At 43.8% G+C, this 25,078-nt stretch overlaps 1 protein-coding gene across 2 annotated transcripts in view; it reads right to left on the minus strand.

Annotated features, from left to right (window-relative positions):
- PLCH1 (phospholipase C eta 1) overlaps positions 1 to 25,078 on the minus strand; it is an 897,070-nt gene that overhangs the window by 407,048 nt on the left and 464,944 nt on the right. For both annotated transcript variants that reach the window (XM_086944121.1, XM_086944120.1), the window contains one exon: positions 5,030 to 5,273. In XM_086944121.1, the coding sequence (XP_086800247.1) occupies positions 5,030 to 5,273 (244 nt within the window). The remainder of the gene's footprint in view (positions 1 to 5,029; positions 5,274 to 25,078) is intronic.

A 25,078-nucleotide genomic window follows, 5' to 3' on the forward strand; every position in this document is an offset into this window, starting at 1 on the left:
CCCGACCATAGGATGTTTTTTTCCACTGCCAGCACATGTGAAATTTAAGTACACATGTCCTACTTTTTAAATATCAAGCACGCAACCCTATGAGCATTTAAGGCCTACCTTAGGGGTGACGTTAAACTATTATAAAAGAAGGTTTAGGCTTGGAAAAAGGTTTATTTGGCCAGGTACAAAATGGCAGTATAAAACTGCACTACAGTCTGCAGTGGCAGGTCCGAGACAGGTTTTAAATTGCTACTTTAGTGGGTGGCACAATCAGTGCTGCAGCCTACTTGCAGCAATTCATTTACAGGCCCTGGATACATGAAGCACAGTTTACTTCAGACTTATAAGTAAATTAAATGTGTCAATTATAGGAAGAGAAAGCACAAGAACCTTACTGCGGTATCCCCTTGGGTTTACCGTGTCCCCTGTATTACAGAAGGGAGAAAATCATATCCCACATGCTATTGACAGGAAAAAAAAGAGGTAACTCTGCTTAAATATGAGACAACAATTCCACCTTCTGAAGAGATGTAGTGGCAGAACCTCTGGTATTTTTTGGCAGTAAAAATTGGGCAAGATGCTCTCGGCAGGGGAAAAGATATCTGAAATTAGCGGAGCATATCGCTTTGATATCTTGCCAGAGATTTTAAAAAACTGCACTTCCAAAGAGGCTCAGTAGACTGATCATTATAGAAAACTCCAAATTGTCTGTGGCATGTGGTGCTACGGCTACAGTGGAGATTAACTAGTCTGATGTATTTGTAAAAGGGAACTAGTGCATGGCTCCACCTTCTTGGGAGGGAAAACCCAGTGATATTAAGACAAGGTGGTAGTCAATGATGCTGAGCCAGTCTTCAATTATAGAGAGAAAATGTCCTTCTATAAGTTGTAAACTGGAATAGGTATTTAATGAAAGTGGAATGTTAGTTTATAGATTGTCAAAAACAAAGCTGTGTACGAACACCAAAGTAGGACAGGAACTGGCACTAAATCATTTTGATCTTTTACCTTTTAGATTAGGGATATCGACATGTCCTGATGAATGCACGGACCCTAGGGGGCCACCAAGGGCAAGAAACATGTTAATCCATTCCAATCACATCCAACGAGTACACTACTGTTTTTAATCTCATCATTGATTCCATTAAAAATTGTCAACAAATCTTCTTGACAAAGGATATCCATAGATAATATTAACACTTTTATTGGCCCAACTACAAATCACTTAAGAAAAACCTGCTGGAGGCATAAACTATTTTAGAAAGGGGAATGTTTATCAAGCCTGTTGAACTGCTGTTCAGTAATGCTGTTGAAAAGAATTCAAAAGATCTCCACAAAGTGCCCCCCCACATGGCGCCAGTTGGGAATTGACCCTCCGCCCCCCCACTCAATGAGGCGAGGGACTCAATGAAGACGCATGACGTCTCTGTGTGTGATATCACTGTATCCTACCAACAAATGTTCCCTAGAATAGAGATGTAGTCTAGAAGGAGCATCGATAGCCAACTTAGACTCCTTTATGAGAAGGTCATGCTTAATTTGTCTGTTGAAAAGTTTGAGAGGGTGTATGAAGGGCCAAGCAATCTCCCTTCCCCTTTGTTGATACCCAGTATATGTGCCCCATTGAAAGCAATGGCTCAAGAGGGGCGCTGGCTCAAACCCTTCCAGGTCTGCACGGCTGGACGAATGAACGCAAAAGCAGTACCTTCCACCACCTCAAGCTGTCATATTGTGTACACTGTCCATTGCGGTACAGTTTTGTGTGGGTTTGTTCTTGCTATGTGCCTGATTGTTTTATTAATTTGTCTGCAGCACTTTGAAACTAGCTCTGCACCACTTTCAAAATGTTGTTTATCAAGTTCAGTACAGAGCTGAGACACTGAATCTAATGAGATTACAGTGGAGCAGGTCTGATTACAATGCATTTGTCACATGCAAGACAACTTGTTCAACGTCATTGGTGTGACACAAGCTCTGATTCGCCTCATATGTTTACAACAGAAGAGAGTAAAAGAAATTGGTTCTCGTGAAGTAGTGGTGTATTTTCTCAAGTGGCAAATACAACATGTCGTTTTAGTTCATCGTACGTGTGCCTTTTGATGAGGACATTGTTGCTCTCAAACAGGCATATTAAGCAAGTTTTTTTTCCCAGAAACACATAATGCAGTTTTCATTACTGCAAGTGGCTCCCTTCTTCCGACAAGGAATGAAGAGTTAAGCAAACGCTCCAGTTCTCGCATTCCCACAACCATGAAGCATTCCCGCCATTTCAAAGCAATGCAAGTAACATGATACAGTAAGTCAGACTCTTGCAGTACAATACGTTATTGTGCTGCACAGAGGAAAAAAGCATTGAACAAACCGATTAAAAAACAAACACCCCCCTTGAGCATGCAGCAAAAAATCCTGTGAAACAAAGCAGCTGGATGCATACATAATGCAGGGTCAAAAAGAAAATCATTTTCTCAAATGCAAGCATTATTTGTTAAACCTGAAAACACGTTTTGAGTCTTCTATCTCCACAATTATGACCGCAAGTGAGTAACAAGTAAGACTGGGTCTAATTTACACACAAGTAAATGAGTGTATTTTGGCAGAAAATTGTCCTCACAAGAAAATGAACTTTGTCCTTAACACACGCCCTCACATACCCCTTCCTTCCACAAAATTTCCTGAATAAGGAAAATCGTGAATCAATTTGTAACTAAGAACTCATTGGGTTATTGGAGGAAAAAAGAATTCAATTTTGAGAAAGCAAAATTCAATTACATTTTGAGAAATCAAAATATTGTATTCTTGTAGAAAAGCAAATCGTTCATTAAAAAGAGATTCTAGGGTGCATAAGGTGCGAGGTACCCTTGGCTCACTTTGGACACGTCACCTGGACATGCCCTGTAGTGAGATCCTTTTGGGGGTATATTTTATGGGAGGTACGGAGAGTGACAGGAGCAAAAGCTGAACTAATAACACAACATTGCCTACTGGGACTTTTGCCACTCCCTCAAAAAGGTAGGAAGATAAGATACAGATTTGCCCAGATGGGATTGGTACTTGCCAAATGGCATATCACAATTCACTGGACCAGCCCGGTACCACCAAAATGGGGTAAGTGGAGGGCTGATCTACTGGAGTGGACAGTGGCCGAAGGATATTGGCTCCTGCAAGTTCACTCCGATGATAATGTGGAAATGGACTAGAGATCTGGAGCGCAATGATAGACCTTCTGGGAGAGGACAGTGAACCAGTGTTTTGGGACCCTGACCCTGGCTCACCAGGGACTTTTGCTGCAGCCACTCACAAGGTGGTTGAGGGCCAAGTTGAACCCTAGTGGACACAAATGCCCCCCACAACCATTAGTGAATGCCAGATGAATCCAGACGATGGTTGGGTGAGTGATATGCTTAAAACATTTGATGGTTGGATGATGCAGCGCTGCTGGGAGCCCCCCTTTTTTTTTGCCCTGTGCTCAACAAGACAGTCCGATATGGGAATGTTAGTCATTGTGTGTGTGCGCTCGTACGCCGCTGACAATCCATGGGAGACGAGATACTGTTATTCTGCAGAACTGTTCAATTGTTCCTCTGTTCCGCCTCAGTGCATTACCATGATAGTTTATTTATTTTTATCATGTATATCATATTATTTGCACACTCAAAATGCAAATAAATATTTTTAATACAATATTGTTGCCTTTTGTAATGAATTTCAAATCTTTATTAAATATTCATGGTTTCTGTGAAGAAAAAGTACATGATTCTAGGAAAATAATTTCAAAAAATGAGATGCATAAATGAAATGGTTCACAGAAAAATAAGATTTTCGGTTGAATAAAACATTGCTAGCACAGTTTCAATACAACAATAACTCTTACCTCTAATTTGAGCACATATTTTTCAGTTGCACAAATAGACCTATCCCTAAGCAAAATGTTGTCATTTATCTGTTGTTGGATTGCATTTGAACTCAGTTGGATAATTTCCTGGATTGGTAACTAGTTTGGAAAATCAGTAATTTTCATATAAAATTCACCTTTTTAAGTTTCAGCAACAGAGCGTTTATAAGGAAGACCTATTGTTTCCTCTTAGTAACATATAGTTAAGAGTGGGCTTCATGTCAGGTCTTGTTCATGTCAGGATGTATTTCTTGTCTATCTCACTTCTCTGCTCCTGAGTCAATGGCTTTCCTTTGTATCTAGTGTTGGACCCAACCTGGAGCATTCTGGCCTCCTTGTGTTTTGATCGGATAATGTACCCTTCCTCAGAGGACATCAAACTTTGCTTTGTCGAACATGAGGGACTATTTTCTCCCCATCTCCCTCTGTTTCCCCTTCCGTCTCTTTAACCCAATAATGTATATTATGCATCATTGCGCTCGCTGGATCCTCTTGTTTAATTTTCTCCGTCTACCTTGCTATTGGGGGACGTCCATCTTAAAGTGTTTTTGCGCCATTGCAAGATGGCTGCACCGGTGTGCACATGCATAGCAGACATCTTCAAATGGCTTTTGTTTTATTTTAACATAGTAAATCTGGATGTGAACATCTGTGACGTCCATCTTTTCAATCATTGTGTTTCTCTTTTAACAAATCCCTGTACCGAGATAGCCAAAATGGATGTGCGCTCATTTACTACAGCTATCTAAGACTGTAAAAAAAGCATTGGCAAAGCCATTATGAGCAGACATATTGGCATTGCCAATCTTTGATTATTCGCCATATTCTTTATTCTTGAGCTGTGCTCCATAAAACAGCGCTTTCGAGCTTCCCGATTCCGTGCGTGAGTAACTCATCCAGGAATCCTGGTTATCCCTTCGTAGACGGAGGACTACGAGTACCAGATGCACAGAGAAAGGCCTGCGCTGGGTAAATGGCTCCCTTACAGACCAAGGGCCTTGGGAGCTCAGCAAAAACATGACCACAGATTATGTATAATAATTCAGGGCAAATGTCACTGAACAAATAGACACTGATTGTGGGTCGTAACACAACATATTAGATGCACCGAAAGTAATGCGATATTCATTCGTTCAAAAAGGATATTGGTCGTGTGTCCTCTGCCTTTTAGCGAGCGAGTCCTCGTCGCTAATCCCAGCCATCAAATACTTCAGCCCTGTAATCCAAGTCCGGGCCTCCTCCGGGTTAGACGTTATCAGATCCAGGCATTCCATGTGGTTACCATGGTAAATGGTAAAACAGCAGCTGGGGTCAAAGTTCCCTTCAGCATGGCGGTGGAATATTTCCGACTGGCGACCCTCCGTGACTTTGTATATGGAGTCGATTATAACTGCAAAGAAAAGAAAAAAACGTAATTATGAAGTCTGTTTGACAATGTAATTTTAATAAATTAAAAAAACTTCAGACTGCGACTAAAAAAAATAGAAAATACATAATTGTGATAATTACAGTTTCGGTTCTAGAATTTGACACACGACAATGTGCTCAAAAACGGAGGAAACACGTCTTTATTGCGCACAGGCATTTCGCTTCTGCGAACGCTTCCCACAGGAATTCACTTCAACACAATTTCCCCGTCCTCGTGTGTTTTTTAGCAGCCCACACACCTTGACGCCGCGCTCTGTCACTTATCGGAATAATTGTTCACGAAGCGAATGTAAAATACAAATCCTGCCCAATTTAACATCCCCCATTTTGTAATTTGGAAATTGGTTAATTAGCCGTTCATGACATGCCTGATTGCTGTGTACAGTAGGACATGAAAATAGACCGAGGAACTCATAGCAGAATTTTAACAACCTGGCGATTTTTTTTTTGAGTAAGGTGCCCGCACTGAATGTCTTTGTAGGTAAGGGGGGTGGGGTGGGCCATTAAACTGCGCTGACGGCAAAGTCAAGAACATACGTTCTTTCTTTCCACCGGCAGAAAGCTACCAAAGACTTAAAAAAACTCCCTGGCAATGTGAAGAGAAGAGGATCAAACAAATGCTATTTTCAGCCTGAACAAAGCTACACAAAAGAAGGTGAACCGCGGTGCAGAGAGATGAAGAACATCAAATGTCAATATTATGTTCTGTTCACTGGACCTCGACAAGGCGTATTTCAAGACTCGTCGAAAATACATGAAAGGCGAGCCTGCAGCCTTTACCTTGGACGCGCAGAAACATTTGAACAATGAAATTATGATGCTGTGCTATAAAAGTAAATGCACTAGTGAACCCCGTGACAACTATCGCTTTGTTAGCAACCGGTCCAGTGGTACTTGGACCAAATGGATTTGCCTACACCTTGTGAGAAGTTGGCCTGGTATATAATGCTCACTAATTCTTAGTGATCACTTTGTACCATGCCAAGCAACCCTTATGATGATGGTTGTAATTCAACCTTGTAGACCAGTTATCCTAGTGGTAACGTGGACAAAGCAGTCTTAGGCTAAACTCTGAAAGGCATGTGAAGCCAGCTGTTATACCATACACAACCCCCTTGAATACCAAATGAAAGGGACACCACACAGATATATATTGAAAATATATATTGATTTATTAACTATTAAAATCCCCTGGACTCTTTATGAGCACAGAAGCACAAGCGTTAAATCACAAGACAGTTTAAAATACACAAAAGTTGCACAATATGGATGAGCCCTAGGGGCCACCTAAACCATATACTAAGAAAGTGGTATAAGGGATACCTAGAGGAAAGTGAAGAGGCCTAGGGCCTTGGGAATCGCTGGAGCTATTCGAGACTGGCAATGACTAAGTCGGGAAAGGCCCACGGGACTCGGGTGCAGTGTTCAAAGTGCACGCACTTCTCAATACAAAGTCTATGGTGCGTAAAAAGCACAAAGTTAGAAAGTTAGGAACCTTCCGAGTGACCTACGGAGCTGAAACTTAAAACACAGGCCCTTGGGATGTGTACCAGTGCAGGAGCACCGGCGGAGCTGAGTTACCTCACCCACAGGAAGCGGGTGCACAGGGTCGAAGTTGTGTCGGGTTTCGTCACGCTGGTCGATGGTGCTTGGAGCTGAAGATGCTGCAGGCGGCTCGATGAGAAGAGTTCCGGTGGATCCAAGGGTGGATCGGAAGATGTGAAGACCTGAAAGCAGAGGGGACAGTGTTCAAAGTCACTAGCCAGTGACTACCGTGGAACCAGATTGGAACCAGGCGATGTCGGGTGCAAACAGGCGTTGTCGGGTAGCTTCTTTCTGCAGCCACGTGGATACCCGGGGTCGAGGACGTCCAGGAGTCGGTCACGAGCTGTCCCACGTAGGCTTCTCGCTGTTGGCGGTGTCGGCGACCTGATCGGAGCAAACAGGCCTTGGCAAATGCAAGCCACGCAGAAGTTGAAAGATGCTGTTCACTCGGACCAGCAAGGTCAGAGCGGGTGCTCCTTTTCACAGGAGCTTGGGTAGGTCTGGAGCAACCAGACCTGCTGTTTAAATCTTCGGGTTTGTCGCCAAGATGGCCGCTGACCACGTGGCTAGTGGCCGGGATGGCGCGTCGAGTGGCACAATGCAAAAGGGCCCCACGCAGATCGTGGAGATGCTGGAGGGCTGATCTTCGGTGCAAGGGCTACTCGGTGGTGGGGGTTCTCAATCCCCAAAGCACAACATCGAGGATACCTCAGAAGCTGCGCAGTCAGCTTTTCGAGTGTCTTCCAAGAGGTCCGGTCCCACGTCACTCGGTGCCTCCACGGGTCCCTTCTTCGCAGGGACTGTGGATCGGGCTCTGAGAGGTCTGGGAGTCTGGTTCTTGTCGGGCTCTGGGCTCGGTCTCCGGCGGGAGGCGGCGGCAAAGCAGACGTCGAGTTGCTGGTTGGTACCTGTGTTCACAGGGTGGCCACTCCTAGGCCACAAGGGAGATTCTCTTCAGTCTTCTGTGCAGCAGAATGTCGAAGTCCAGTCTTCTTCTTGTTTAAAGTTGATTTCGGGATGATCTGCTGTGCAATGGCACTGCTCCCTCTCTTATTCCCATCTGAGGGGTGGATCTCCTGCTAGGTCCCTCCCCTATGGGTGGGACCAGGAAGGGGGGTGGTTACACCCCCTCTCCTTTGTCCAGCTCCTCGCCAGGACTGGGGCTGGAAAGCCCCAGAACCGGTTTGGGCTGGCTTATGCACAGGGACACCTTGTGTGCCCCAGGCATGTCTCAATCTATTCAGCCCTGTCCTACCCAATACACAAAACCCTGTCTGGGGTGGTGCTCGCACCTCCCCAGGCAGGAAACCCTTTGTCCAGGCCCTCCTCGCTGGAAGGACTCCCAGCAGCAGGAGGTCAGACATGTGTCTGTGGTGGCAGCATCCATTTTGTGATGCTGAGGCTCTGTTTAACTTTAACCAGGGTTAAGGCTACACACATGTCGTGTCCCTCTAGAAGGGTGGAATGCTATCCCCGTCGCCAGAACTGGCGAGGGGATAGTATTCCAATTCGTATGACACCTTACTCGACATGTTTTGATAAAGCCAAACCAAAGATAGCATTTAACCGCAAGGATTATAATGCACTTAAGAGTATATGGTATGGCAATATCCCGGAACAGCTTAGGGAGTGGTTCCCAACAGCTGCAGACAGGCTCAGCTCATGCTAGAGCACCATCTCACATATTTCCAAGCACTCTGCCTCCAGGATTGATGAGGCCTTCCATAGGAGTGGCTGATAGGAACATATGTGTCCAGTTTAGGGTTAGGCACAGTCATACTGTACCTAAGTAAGAGGTGATTACACCAACTTACCCCAGCTGAGTGATCAGCCAGTTGTGTCAAATATGGAGGCCAGGCCAGGGGTGGCACAATACATGCTGCAGCCCCTGGCAGGCCTTGGCTACACCTATGCCCTGGGTACCTATGGTACACTGTTACAGGGGCCTATGAGGTGAACCAATTCCAATTGTGTTATGCACCTAAGGTACATGGAGTCCATTTTAAGGAGAGAGCAATCAGCCTGGGGCCCTGAATAGCAGGATCCCAGGCCAAATAAGTCAAAAACCAGCTAAACACCAGGCAAAAAGTTTGGGGGTAACCATAGTCAGATATCCACCTTCCTACACACCTGCTATGACATTCTTTCAACGGGCCCAGGACAGCAAAGGACTGAGTTAATGTAATGCATGCTACTCAGAAAGATAAAAAAGCATTGGTGACTCAAATTGTTCTAGCATTGCCTTTTGGCATTTGCCAATGCTTATTTTGTTTGTGATTGGTATTTGTTCGAAGGAAAGTATTATATGAAAACAAGCATTGTTTAAAAGCCAAAATATATATATATATACATTTTTCTTTTTTGCACCAGTAGTACCTGGAACTGAAGAAGGCTACTTACTGTGAAGATGTGCAAATTGTGCAAGAGCAAAATGCCAGCCTCACAGACAATCAAGCATTTGTAGAGCGCACTGCTCACCTGAGGGTGTCCAGGCATTAAGTGTGTGTGTAGGGGGGGGGGGGGAGGGGGGTGCTGCTACTGCTCGAACAACCAGGTCTTGAGAAGTCTCCTGAAGGTCAGCAGGTACTGGGTCTGTCGCAGGTGGATGGGGAGGGTGTTCCATGTCTTGGCGGCGAGGTGGGAGAATGATCTGCCGCCGGTGGTCGTACAGTGGATGCATGGAACGTGGCAAGGGCCAGGTCAGCAGAGCGAAGCTGGCGGTTCAGGGTGTAGAAGGTGAGTCGTTTGTTGAGGTATGTTGGTCCGGTGTTGTGGAGTGCTTTGTCAGCGTGGGTGAGGAGCTTGAAGGTGATCCTCTTGTTGACAGGGAGCCAGTGCAGGTCTCTCAGGTGGGCAGTGATATGGCTGTGGATGTCAAGGATTAGGCGTGCCGAGGCGTTCTGTATGCGTTGAAGTATTTTCTGGAGTTTGGCCGTGGTTCCCGCGTATAGGGCATTATCGTAGTCCAGCCTGCTGCTGACAAGGGCTGGGGTGATCGTCCTTCTGGTTCCGGTGGGGATCCATCTGTAGATCTTGCGAAGCATGAGCAGGAGGACGAGACGGGGCTGACTTGCTGGGTCATTGATAATGATGAGTCCAGGACGAACCCAAGGTTGCACGCATGGTCGGTGGGTGTCAGTCAGGTAATCTGATGGCTGAAGGGGGCTGACGGTTTGCCCCATGCTGTTTGCTGTAGTACGTAGAAGTAAAATGTGAAAGGCACTACAGTAGAATAATGGGCAAAGAGGGCAGACTGAAGGCCCCAATAAATATGTACAATATAGATATTATTATTATTGAAAAAAACAAAAGGCATTGGCTAAAACCAGACATAAATGGGGATGGATGAAATGCTTCAATCAAACGCAGCCACTCGTAATTACTCAGGTCACCTTCCAGTCCACATAGGCCCCATCCAATAAAACTCAAGCTGTCCTTCAATGACAAGGCTCAAATAGACTGAAAACAGTCTGTGGTTGCATGTGATCACCTGGTATGGTAGTACTGAAGCTGGGCAAAGGCACAGTGGGCAAAATACCCAGTGGTCTGGAATGCAGCCCATAGTAACTACGACTGACAGTAATTCAAGCATTCCACGCATCATATTTTTAGGTTGAACATTCAAGACCACTTGTATATACTTTATTATATACTTATATGTGTATGTACTTTGTGGGCTCTGGAGATCAGCCCTAGGACTTGTTATATACTTATATGTGTATGTACTTTGTGGGCTCTGGAGATCATCCCTAGGACTTGTCTGCTTCCGCTTAGGGACTTTATTTCTGTTCAACTGACTCTATTTAACTGTCTTGATAGAAAACAACCAACAGAGGTCAGTAAAATACCAGAATTGCTTTCTGCTGAGGGACTTTATTTTTTTTATTTTTCAGGCGTCTGCCTCTATTTAACTTTCATGATAGAAAACGACCAGCAGAGGACAGTGAAATACCAGAATCACTTTAGCATTCTCTAGATTTCAGTTCATAGAAATGGTCTTCCACGAGCATCTGTAGACAATAATATTTTTTGCAAATCTGGTATTTTCAGTGATATGACCACCGAAGGCCCTGACTTTATATTAAAAAAGAGCTTTGGACTATACCATTTCCCGCTGAAAGGCAATATTTCTCTCCATGTGTTCCCATACCTAGTGTGTCACACAGTTTGGTGCTTACTTTCCCTCCATGTTAAAGAACAGTAGATGTTTCAGCACCCAGGCTAATGTACTGCACAGCTAAATACATATAAGGTCCCAAAGGCGAGACTGATTGCATTGCAAATGCTTGTTGTCATTCTCATCACATTATTAAGAGAGCAAATTTGTACGTCCCTGACTCAGTAGGCTTGCACCCTCTCATTTTACTATTCCTTTTCACCTTCACTTCCCCCTTCAAGCTGTCCTCCCATCCTAACCATACCAATCTTCTTCCCCCTACCCTCCACATGCCCTACTAATGCCTTTACCCTCTGACACCCGCCTCCTCTCTCCAAATATCCCCTTTGAGCTGCCTGCTGATCAATGTACAGTCAATGAAAAAAGCAATAAAAAATGGAAAACAATTGACAAAACATTTTTGACCAAATTTCCGATTCAAATGCAGACCTTCTCTGTGTAACCAGAACCTGGTTTAGAGATGACACTTCACACCTGGGGTACATTAGGCAAAACCTGACACATAACCACCAAGGAAGGTTCAGACAAGGCTTACTGGTAATCTTTATTAATCACTACTCACCAACTACATTGAAGATGTACTCCTGACAGATACTGAATTCATGCTGATCTACTGTACACTAACCCTCACCCAAGGACTGTTTAACAATGGAGCTTCACAGAGGCTTTCCTTTGATGCCATCGTGGACAAAAACACTGCAACCAGAGAAACCTGATACATCAGAGTATTTTGTGGTAGAACCCAGAGTTGCAGATTCAAAAAAATATCCAAAATATTAAGTATAGGACTGTGGCATTATAATTGTTTGTTGAAGTTTGGATCTATAGAAGATGAATTGGAAATTGGAGCCACCACAACGCGTGTCGACTGTTTTTAAATTCTGTGGACTCCAACCTGCGGTGTATAAAGAGTTGATCTAGTGAATAGTACACTGTATAAAGGGAATGTTTATGATGTGATGAATCAATTGTTTGCAGTGTTATGCATGTGTATCAGTGTGTAAATGAGGGGAATGAGGGAGTGTTTTTTTCTTTTTTTCACTGATGTGTTTGATGTTAATTTTTCATTGTGTGTTCTATGATAACTTGTCCCAACGTCATTATGAATAATTGTATATTTTTGGGATCTATGTCTTACATTGGACTATTTAGTAAAAAGATAACTATTAAAATGATAATACATTAAAAAAGAATATAAATGAAAAGATGGTTTGTTCTGATTCATTTTATGCCATTGGTGATGATATACCATTTTTGAATAAATATAGGTTGGGTCGGAACTCCTAATTCAAATGTTACCAACTTTCCATGCTGCAGCCATGAATCATTGAAATAAACTTATGATTGTCCAGTTTCCCACAGGTAGTCACTGGAGCTACACACATTTGATGTATTATTCACCCTAATGGATTCATCACAAGCATTAGTAATTAACCTACCCTCTACAGCAGTGGTCCTAACATGTGGTCCGTGTACCCCTGGGGGTCTGTGACACCTACTCAGAGGTTTCGTGACTGTGTTAACAAATTAAGTGACATTAAGGTGAATACATTAAAATGAATTTATTTATTTATTTTAGGACTTTTATATAGCACTGGCCAGACCCGAGGGTATCGGAGCACTTTACAACAAATTTTAATGCAATAGCACACAGTGAGACAGAGGAATATATATTGGTTCGGAATTCCCAGCGTGCTGTGCCGCATTGAGGATGGGAGTACTGCGATAACCTCGATGGGTGCACATTGTCATTGGGCTGAACCTCTTTCATGGAGGAGGGAGGTATGGTAAAATATATACAAATAAAGAAGCTAAATTGAAAATGTGAAAGGTGTTCTATATTAGACTGTGAATTAAACACAATATTTGAGCTATTTGTTTAGTGTATACTTGTATTTTTGTGTACTGTTCTGAAGTTCAAATCATAGAAATTGCTGAGGTCGGGGGTCCTCACCTTCCAATAATGACTCAGTGGGGTCCCCAGATTCCAGTAATGATTCAGCAGGGATCCAGCAAAGTCAAAAGTTTAAGAACTGCTGTTCTAGAGCAACCACCAGCTAATTTCATTCAACTGAAACCTTTGCATAAGAACATCTACAGGTAACATTCATCAATTAGCACTCTGTTTTAACAACTCATGAAAAGATGTAAACCAGCTGAAACCACGGACTCACCAAATCCTTTAACATATTCAGCAAACTGAAAACATCCCGAAACCCTAACAAAGCCAACAAAAGCAATACGTAGGCACAATCAACAAGCCCACCTATAGATCTTCAAAAGGATCTACAAAACTTCCATAAAGAAAACAAAAAGGCTACACGTCTTAAACAGGATCTTCAAGGGCTAGTGTCATACTAAGGGAAGCAACAGAATCCGCACAGAGTTCCAAAATGCAGAGGCACATCCACAAAGACTTCTTAGTCTTGAGACTTCTGTAATTCCTTGTGAATCACTTTAGGGCCAAAGCTAATATGCAAAAAATTCACATTATAAACAAGGTACTAAACATAAAGCCATCTAAAGGCAAGAAATAGAAGACTGTCTTTTAATACAGACTTATTAGCCAATCTCTCCCTCAGAATTCCAAGAACTTGTCAGTGCTATTGGGATTTGGGCTCACTTTCAGAACCTTACCTTCCAAAATCCTTCAAAAGCATCCACTAGCAATAACTATTACTAACTAACCTTTGAGGGGAGCACAGTTAAAAAAACATCCTCTCTTTGACTACTTTCCAGCATATATCGAACATATGAAATAATACTAAAAAGAATGACCTACTCCAACAGACTGGGCCAGTTATAAACCAATATTGAATGAACCATTCTTTGGAGCCCAGACTGAAATTGACAACCGCGATTGACATTTGTGACACCCCTGAAAACATCATCCTCTAAGGCCAATATGGGTTTCACTCATGGAGAGGTACGTAATATACTCTATTCTCCAACTGGGAAGACTTGAAAACAATGATTCATAAAAATGGCATTGTTGCACATCTCTCACTGGACATGTCTGCCACATTCCGCTCCATTCTGGAGTCACTTCAGCCTTGGATGACGGGTACAGGTCTAGTCCTTCGTTCTCAGCCAGCAGGGCAGCACAATAGCAGTCCATCTGGCAGCAGAGCAGCACAGCAGTCCTCTTGAGTCTTACACAGGTCCAGAGGTGTATTGCAGAGTTGGGTCTGAGGGGGGTCAATATTTATACCAGTAACCACCTTTGAAGTTGGAGAGGTTTCTAGAGGGTTCCACTCCCAGAGGAGGTTAGAATTTCCTGCCTCCCTGCCCTGGCCCCATCTTTACTGGGGACACAAACTACTAGTGTCAAACGTTTTGTGAGTGCACCCTGCCCTGGCATGTTTAAAGGAGAGAGTGCAGTTTATATAACACTGGCTAGCAGTGGTAAAGTGATTAATTTTAATTTGAAAAGGAAGCAGTACTGTACAAACATCCTTTTCATTTGATATGTGTTGCAGTCACTGTTGGTTTGAGCTTACATAAGATTTCATTGTATTGTAAGCCACCTCTTGCTCCAACCGGTTTGCCTGTTATTCTTTTCCCCATGTATTGTTTTTTCCTTTGACTTGTTACAGGCTTTTGCCCAGTTATCAATTTGTGGTTTGTTCCACTTTAAACTCTGTATCCTTTTACCTAATCTTTTGAAATAAATACCCCCTTGTCCGGCTAGACATTGGAGGAAAAAGACACACAGTTCTTATTCTAAGCCTGTGCTTATTATTTTGCTTTGCATCTAAAAGTTTAGGACCTTTGTCTTCTTTAAAATTAGTAACTACCCGAGGTCCTCTACTACCTAGAAGGGTTCCCTTGTTTCTTATATTAGCAGTGGTAAAGTGTGCAGAGTCCTCAAGCCAGCAAAAACAGGAGGAAGGAACGCAAACAGTTGGAGAAAAACCACACCAAGGATGTTCAGTCCAATATGCCCCCCGATGAATGCAGAGAGAACTACCCACCCTTTTGGGAGTTCTCATCACTAAGATGAAAGAATCTGCATTGGCGTGGTCAGTTCCAGGGCAATACTCCACTGTAAAGTCTATTCCCTGTAGGGAGATGGAGCACCTAAACAGTTTGGGATTCTCCCCCTCTTTGCATTAGCCTTCTGGGGGATCTCTGGTCTGTATGAAAACCCGGACATGAGACCCAAACAGGTTTGGTTTCAACTTCTTCCGTGCCCTGATCGCTGTAAATGCTTCACTTTCTATTGCACTTCACCTCTGTTTTGTGGGAAGTAACCTCCTGCTGATGAAGGATACTTGTTGATTTAGGTCCTCTTCATTTAGCTGTGAGAGCACAACCAGTATGCCATACTTTGAGGCATCAGCCTGCACAATAAACTCAGGGGCCTTGCGCACAGGTGTCATGCACATGGCCTCTCTTCAGGGTGTCAAAAGCGTTCTGGCACGCCTCCATCCAGATCATTTCTCTGGGCTGCTTCTTAAAAGTCAGCTCAGTCAAGGGAGCAGCAATGGTGTCATACCAGTTGACAAATCTCCTGTAAAATCTGGTGAGGCCCAGGAAGACCCTCACCTATATCTCTCAAACAGGATAACATTGGTGTTACCTTATTGAATTCAATAAGCTATAACTTTCAATTTGGAGCAGGTCGAGTGAGGGGTGTCCAAAGAATTGTAATTAAAAGCCCTCTTCCATGGTAAATTACAAATGAAATTTTAAATTATAATTTAAAACAAATTCACTTTTAGAAAGTTGGCATTTTCGTGCCTTAGCCATTTAGTGCCTGCAGCCTGGCTCTGAGTCACATGGCAGTTGGGCATTGTGTATTCCTCCTAGACAGCCACACAAAGACAGCCTGGGTGTGCCTGGGTGGGCCATCACTGGCAGGATGAGAAGGCGGAGCTGGGCACATCTCTATTTACACTTGAATAGGTTGTATCCTGCCTCCACAAAGGGCTGCATACCCCATGTAGTTAGTCTGGAGCCAGTGCATGGGAGGCAGGAGATCTCTTGGTTTCAAAGTGAAACCTCTCAAGCTTCTCCCACTTCAAAGGAGGCACCTGGCATAAATATTCAAATTCAGGCACCAACTCTTAAGTAAACTTCTGGGCCAGTGGAGACGCTGCCAGGAAGGACATCTCTGTTGCTGAAAGCACTGCCACTCTACTGCCCTGCCGGACTACCACCTTGCTGGACAGCCATCTTACTGGATTGCTGCCCTGCTGCCTTCCTGCCTATGTCAGAGGGATTGGACCTGCATCTGACCTCAGGACTCTCTGAGTGAATCCAAGGGATAATCTGCTGGCCTCCTGTTTAGAACCACAGGGACATAAAGGACTCCCAACCACTGGAACCAGCACCCAGATCCAGCTGGAGTAAACCCCTGACCCCCCCCCCCCCCCCCAAAGTGGTGTCCCTCAGGTCCTAGACCCTTGCTGTGGCTCAGTGGAGCTGAATTGACGTTTTTGGGCTCTTTGAAACCACAATGGGCCCATCGGCACCAAACCCTAGTCACTTGCATTACCCACCAACACGAAGTTCCGTCAGCATGACCCTTCATGCTACAATATTAACTGTGCACGGGGAGTGCTACCACGAAGCTTCAGGCCAACTCACTGGGGGTGAGTGTTTGATTTGCTCAAACGCTCCATCCATCATCCCCTTTTGTATCGCTTTGTTCGCCCTAAGTTGGCAGGGTATGCTAAGACGTGAGTCCCTTGCTCACTTGGCCACTGGATTCAAGATAGCCTGGCTGATGAGGATTATTATTCCGAAACCGGTCCCAGGATGCTTGTTTCCGGTCCAGGGAAGACATGGCTTGGCAGTTCGGGCTGGACTGTTCCCATGAGGCACAGGGTCAAGGCTGATTTGCATATGGCCATGTCTGAACTGGGGTGGTGTGGAGTGCAAAAAAGCGATGGATTTAGGCTCAGATCTCTGTCCTGGGGTGAATGTATGACATTGTTCTGCATTCTCTCCATCGATTGTTGTTTTGCATACTACACATTGTAGCTTTGTATATTATGGCACAGACTTCATTTTCCCAAGATGATATTCGTTTTAGAAATTAGAAGTACTAAAGAATTAAACATTAAACTCTTTATAAAACTATCTCTGTGAAATATGTGCATTCCTGCGTTAAGTATATTATTTAAAAAAATGTGTTACTTTTGAAATATGAACATACATATAACTTTCATACACGAAGTCACATATATGATATCATTTGTGAATATCAAGCTAGAAATACATCATCTAAACGAAAAGGAAAGAAACAAAGCATTATAAGAGGACACTTGTACAGATTCAGCATGGAGGATTAATACAAAAACAAGTACCAAAGCATTGAATAACACTGGCTAGCTTTTTAGGTCTCTCCTACGACGAACGCGCTGAAAGCGCGTTCTCGCAAGCGGGAACTATAGTCATCGTCTCAGCAGTCTGAGACCGAGGAAGGGAGACAAGACCTGGCAGCGCGCAGCGTTTCCCCATAGGATAACGTTGTGCGCGCGGCCAGGTCTTGTCTCCACAGCATGGATTGCAGACCGGATCGCGACGCGCGCCTCGCATGCATTGCAGACCGGATCGCGACGCGCGCCTCTCTGGAATGCAGGGGGAGTATGCAGAGAGGCGCGCAGCGCTGATAAACAGGCTGACTGAGACTGACCCGGGGAGGGCAATGAACACATTCCTCTTAGGTTTCGGTTCGTTTATCTCTTTCCGTGTGCGCGAGGCAGAAACAGCCGAGGGAGGCAGGCAGGCGGGATGGACACTGTGAGTGAGTGCCCCTGCCCCAAATCACTAAAATCCCCCCATGCCAAAAAAACAATAAAAAATGCTTTAAAGTAAAACTTCTGCCTATCGTGTAAAATGTTTTAATGGCCGGGCCAAGTTTACGCCATCCGACCATTGTCTGTGCGTGCCGTCTCTCTACCTGCTTACCTTCCTCCCTACCCCCACCCGTTGTCCGTGCCTTCTCCGCCCGCCCACCCTCCTGTTATCCGTGTCGTCTCTCCGGCCACCTCCCCGCACCCTCTCTCCTCTGGTCTGTGCCTTCAAAATACCCCCACATTCTCCCTCCCATTGTCCGTGCCTTCCCCACCCACGCGCCCTCCCTTCCGTTGTCTGTGCTGTCTCTGCCCACCTCGATCATCCTCCCTCCCGTTGTCTGTACCTTCAAAATCCCCCGCTCCCGTTGTCCATGCCTTCTCCGCCCGCCCTCCCTCCCGTTGTCCGTGATGTTATTTCTTTTGCCCATATTCTGACATTATTAAACTTGTTGGTTTTTTGTTTGCTCCTTCGCAACAAGTTAGTAAATGTTTAGTCTCTGCATGATCAGTGCCGCCTTGTTTTTTATGCTTTTATAGTTTACAGACTGCCGAGGGAGCTCAGAGTTATGCATTACACTGGCAAAAATGTGCATTTGATACATGAAAAAAGAAAAAGTGCAACACAGATATCTCTTTAATGTAATAAACAGTTCCAAAGAGCGCGATGACTGGCACCTCGCACAACAGGCTAAATAGAAATACATTTTTGATAACGAGACCCAGCTGAGAGCAGAGCCAGCCTTTGCTAAGATAACGCCTTGGGCGAAGAGACATTTGGCACGTTTGCTGATCCTAGTGAACACAACAAGGCAGCACGGGCCCCTTTTGTGTCCACGGGTCAGTCCCAGGATGAGCAGTGAATGGTCCTTGAACAGAAACCCCTCCAGCCCCCCCTCAGCTCACCTACATCGCCCAGAGCTTCGCTGCCTCAGCTGATGAGGGGGTTGTATGTGTGTCGGCAGGAAGGAAGGCGGATAATAGTGTGTGAAAAACATGGCCTATGGTATTCTGATAAAGGACAACTTTAAAAACAAGCATTTGCAATGCAATACGTCTCGCATTATTTAAGTTTGAGCTTTTGGTGTTGCATTATTTTTAGCAATGCCAATAGCTCAAACTTAAATAATGCGAGACCTATTACATTGCAAATGCTTGTTGTATTTCCAGTCAGCACAAGGAACAATAGAGGTACCTTTTTGTTATTCAAATAAATGAAAAACATGCCGCTTCGTTGTGAATCTTTTTATTTTTTATTTTATTTGTTTACATTTTTCTGGACCACTATTTAAACTAGAAATGTTAGTGTACTTTACAGTGATATAAACTCTGGCGACTGAGTTCTCCGGTTACAATGAAACTGTGTGCCAAAGTGGCTCTTGGGATAACAATAGCAACAATATTCACATCATAAATGAATCATGGTACTGGTAGTAGAGAAAGTGGAGGTCAGAGTTCAATTTACTGTTGTAGTAGGGTGAGGGGGTAAAGACAGGGGGTGGAGGAGGTAAAGAGAGGTAGTAGAGTGCACAGAAGTTGTGACTGGAAAAAACACTAATTCCAGACAGATGTGAGGATCTGGAAGCGGATGAGACCCCAATGCAGGAGGAATTTGGATAGAAGGTTTTTCAGTTCTGATGGAGTTCTAAAACAATGGCGCTGCTCTAGAGATAAAATGGCAGTCGGATGCAAGTGCTTTCAGTTTTCTGACTGAAGTCAGAGATGACCTTTGGTATTTTAGATGTTTATTCCATCCTATGCTCTAAGGGTGTGGAAAAGGGAATCGGGCTGGTCGGAGTTCATGACATTGAAAGCTATGCGGGATAGCTTAGATTTGATTCTGATGTCAATCAACAGGCAGTGCAATTCTTTTAAGGCTGGGTAAGGTGAGTGGGTGGACTTGGGCATTACCACAACAGTCGTATGTCCATAATCAAATCAGGAATACTACTAGGAACTGGACCACAGGCAAAACTTCAAGTACCACGATGACCAGTTATATTAATTATCTGTGTCCACATATTACAAAATATCTTAACACAAGGCTAGTGTAGGCGAGTCAAGCTTTCAGGAATGCTGAGCGGGTGGAAGAGCTCACGAGGAAAGGAAAATGTGTCAAAGGTGTGTCAAAAATATTCTTCGAAGATGTAATTTATTTATAATGGCATCCCGTGAATTTACAATGTCTTGATAACAAAATTGTCTTGGAGATCATGATTACCCACAATTACTAATCCGTTTCACAGCTGCGATTCCATGTTTCTTTGTTAGAATGTGATACATTTTTGTATGTGTAGAGGTTGGGTAGCAATTTGAAAAAAAACAATAACTGGTCCTGGCACTCCACCGTTTTGGTATCCCTGGAGATTTGTGCCAATCCACCTCTGCAAAATAAGTCATACTGGAGAGGTCAATACTGGAAGGCAGTGTACAGAGGGCGATGTTTGGGTGCTATACTGTCAGTTCTATTTGTCAGTGATGTAGCCAGAAATCAGGGCAGTGTATTTAACTGGCGGAGGCGTGCCACACTGATATTTTTAAAAGCTGGATTCATTTTTTTTCACTGTGCTCCCTTACTTCTCTTCTCCCATATTTTGTGGCATTTTTGGGGAATTTGTTTCTCAAGTCTATGTTGTTCTTTATTCTGGCTCATATAGCAGCTCACCTCATCTTAAAATGTAAACAGGATTATTTGCTAAACTAAGCTCACTTTAGTGACTTTCTACGATGTAAAAGATGAAATTAGGGATTTGCTTTATGTGATGGACTCAGGTGCAGCCTTTCATCTCACAGAGTAGGGCAGCCTCTAACAGAAGGGCCTTCCACTTCTGGGCAAGGCAGGAGTCAAGCAGCAGAACAGTCCTCTGGGAAACATGGTAGTCCATCTTCTGTAATATCCACATGTGCAAAAGTGTACAAAAGTGGCGTTCTAAGTGCCAAATATTCATAACTGGTGCCAGCCTTTGAAGTGTGGGTATTCCCTATACTGCCTCACATCACATTTTGGGAGGATCTTCCCTTCCCCTGCCAAGGCTCCAAGAAGTCTGGGGTGACACATGATTAGTGTCAGGTGTGTCTACTAGAGGCAGCCCTTTGAAATGTAAGTGGGGCTGGTAACAGCCTCTCCTCAACCACCCTGGAAAGATGGTCAATCCTGTCAACCACTAGTCTCCCTTTGTTTCACTATCTAGAAGGAATACACAAAGGCCAACACCTAAGATATTCACAGTAATATGACCTAGGACCCTGGCAGCAGGCATCAAATGGTTAGAATGAGAAAATTCAAACTTTCTAAATGTGGAATTTTGAGAATTGTGGCTTAAAAATCGAACTTCACCATTAAAGACGTTTCTAAAATACAATTCATTTGAGTTCACACTTGACATATCTAGCTGCACCCAATCAAAAGATAGCACTAAATATAATAAGGTAACACAATGTTATCCAAAGGAAGAGACAGGCCTTACAATAGCGAAAAATGAATTTAGGAATGTTTTACTACCAGGTCATGTAAAACCTAAGAAAAGTCCTACTCTTTAAATACAATGACCTCTGCCCCGAACAAACACCCCCGCACCCCTACAGCCCCTTCTACCCTCCTATCCCTCCTCTTTCCCCATTCTCTCTCATCTATAACCATGCCCTTTTCATAATCTCTCCCTGTACCCCCTCTCATGCCCTCGCTGCAGTCGCCTCTTGTCTTTCTTCCTCTCTCCTCTTCTTCTTTCCCCTTCCTTGACAAGGCAGCGCTGTCGAAGCCCAGTCACACAGGTCAATAGCGCATGTCCTGTACGTCCCACCCAGGTATTGACAAACACCCCGTACATATCATTCTGATCCTTATGCCCAGAGGCTATATTGGCTTCAGCATACTAACTGCACCTGTGATATCCCAAATCACTGATGGCTGTGCTACTGCACCAGAACCACACCCCATTTCACACTCGCATAGAGTAGCAAGGCCAACACCGACCCTCCCACCTGTTGCTCCTCGGGGATACAAGCATAAACATCCCCTTCCACACATCCGTATAACCCCCACATGTTTAATGTTTATGAGAAGAACACAGCACATAAGGTGCCGCTATGTTATGTATTCAGGCCAATGTTTTGAGCGACCGATGACGCTACCACCACTGATGTAAAATGTCAAAATTGTCAATAAAGAAATATTACCCCAAAAATTAAATAAATACAATGCCCACTGCCCAAGGGCTTTTAGGGTCTATCCAAGGAGTGACTTATATGTATTAAAAATTGAAGGTTTAGGCCTGGCAATTTTTTTTTTGCCAGGTTGAAATGGCAGTTAAAATTGCAGTAGAAGCTGCAGAGGCATGGTTTAAACAGCTACTTTAGTGGGAGGTACAATGAGTGCTGCAGACTCACTAGTAGCATTTAATTTAGAGGCTCTGGGTACACATCATACCACATATTAGGGACCTATAAGTAAATTAAATGTGCCAATCAGGTGTAGGTCAATTTTACCATGTGCTAGGGAGAGAGCACAAGCACTCTAGCACTGGCTAGCAGTGGTAGAGTGCAATGGCGGCTCCCCGCAGCGGCGGAGGAGAGTTGCCCGCTGCTTTTAAGCAGTCTAACTAAAAGAAAAAGAAAATGATAATAACTAAACCCAAATTATCATTTTATTTGTACTTGCAGCTGGGATGGGCAGAGCTGCTCTACTCTAGGAGCAGGGGAGGAGTAGTTTGCCCACTCTCAGTGATATGCCCTGTTCTCCACCCACACTGCATTACAGCCTGCGTGGAGAACTTGCCCAATCTCCCTGTTCCTGGCTGAGCATCGAACCACGATGCTCAGACCAATCACAACACTGAATTGCAGCTTTGTGATTGGTCAGAACAGCTGGCTGATTCCTGGGTCCTGAGTCCTGACGCGGAGGTGCGCCACAGCGACGATAAGGTGAGTTTTCTATTTTATTTTTACATGAACACTCATTTATAGATTTGTTTCATGGATTAGTGATGCTTTTGTAAAAATGCAATTCTACTAAGATGTTTTTTCCCTAAAAAAGACATTGAAGTAATTCACTATGCATAATATGAATATGTTTGTAGGGAGCTGCAAAGTAAACGGAAGATGAGGAAAAAAATCGTTTGGTAATCACATGCTAGGAAATGGTTCAATACCAGCCCACACTCATATCAGAACGAAGGAGTAATAGGGCCATGCAATACATCACAATAGTAAGACGTGAACAATCAATAAGTTACTCAAAGGGGACTACAATTACAAAGTTATTTACCATGAAAGAGACACAGTTACAAACAACAAAACAAAACAAAAATAGACCTGACCTCCGAGTAGAAAACGTGTACCGCGAATAGAAGGAAAACGCAAGAGGAGGATATGGTGCTTTACCCTATAGAGCAAATACAACAGATTCAGGATTAGTAAATCTGTAATCTATGGTATATCAAGGTCTAAATTGGAAAATCTGGTAACACATAAAACCAAGGAGGTGCTCACTCTAGAAAAGCGAAATTCAATAAACCAAAAAACGTTCTTCTAATCCTACTCAGGAGCCGCGCAAAAATCTGGAACAGGATTCCCAATCACCTAGGACTGGGACCTCAAACACTGCCTTCAGGAAAGGAATTAAACAATTCCTGTTAAACAGTCTGCTTTATTCAGCAAGAAACTCAAGTCCTAGCTCGCTCTAGCCTCATTACAAGAGCCCCATACTTCCTCATGGAGGCATTGAGCGTGTTATCGGCCCCTTTGGGAATTTTGGGGTCTGTAAAATTACAGCAGGTCTATCATCGATCCCCAAGACATTTTGGCTGCTGAAAACTCAGAAAACTGTGGGGAAGAAAGAAAAATTGCCAGGCGAACCAGATGCGAAATGATAGATTTCCCTAGTAAATTCTCATTTCCCAGGGAATTCACAGGGGTCTAACTGCAATCCCTATTAGTTCTGCATCCTCCGAGATAATTTGACTTCTGCTACTCCCATCTCAGGGAATGTCACATTAAGCAACCATACTAAAGAACCCAATGCGAGGCAGAACTGTTGAATGTCACATAAAGCAACAACAGAGTACGATGAGGTGAAACCCTTTGCTCCTAAGTGGTTATGAATTTAGCGAACACGTCAAGAAGCCTTTTATTCAAATTTCACTCTAATGTTTGTGTTTTTTACCTGTTCATATTGTTGGGTGTATTTATTCTTTGGTATCTGTGTCAAGTGCTCTGATCTCAATCAATAATGACATTGTCCAATCAACCTATTATCCGGCAGCAGTTAACAGAGTTGGGGCACATTTTTGTGTGGTTTCATGCACATAGAAAGTGGCCTTCTTGGAGTTCAGGTGTCACACAGAGAGAGTCAGTGACATGGGAATTCATCTAACTTTAGACCAGAGTTTTAACAACATGCTAAGTACTGTGATCAGGAAACAGAAGGAAGAGGGGCACAGAGAGGGTGAATAACTGGAGAATCACATTAGCCTGAAAGAGATTTCTGGATAGCAAAACCCTTTAGCAAAAAGAGGACAAAAGTAGACTATGTTTGAAAAGAGCAGGCCACCAACACATCAGTAGGGCTCAAGAATCAATGACGACTCCATTCATTCACTGCCTGTGGCATCTTTCAGCTCTCCCCTGCTACGAGGGAAGGCATGTGTGGGACGAGGGAATCTCAGTAATCGCCCCTACGCCCTCCCTTCATCCCCCTCAGTTACAGTTTATTTACTGGCAAAGGGGGCTGAAATGATTTAAGAAAAATCTGGGAAAACCATGATACCCACAACCATCCGGATGCTGCACTGAGTACTTAAAAGTTGGAAACTTAACAAAAGTCTTATGCCAAACCACGAAGACATTCGATCTTCTTAAACTTCTTTAACGCAAAACCACCATTTAAGTTCCTCAAAAACCCACCGTGTTACAAAACAATATTAATGTCATCTCCTTATTCATTTTTGGGAATTCAATAAATTGCGGACACCAGTTAGGCGTTATCGGGTCAATCTTGAAGACCGAGAAAAATCTAACTGAGGTATAGCCTAACTTAATGTTTTATCTGCCTTTTCATAACATATTCATTTTTCTCTGTCAAGGATTTATATTCAAACTCGCATATTTTAGCACAGGAATTCTCATGGTGGATTTGCCCAACCTTAAATACCTTTATCATGCTTTCCAAGGATTGATAGGAAACATTTTAGCATTGAAGGGGTGGGGAGGGGGGCTAACACAACTCAGTGGCTGCCCGATTTCAAA

This window comes from Lissotriton vulgaris, chromosome 11, assembly GCF_964263255.1.
Source record: "Lissotriton vulgaris chromosome 11, aLisVul1.2, whole genome shotgun sequence".
NCBI lineage: Eukaryota > Metazoa > Chordata > Amphibia > Caudata > Salamandridae > Lissotriton > Lissotriton vulgaris.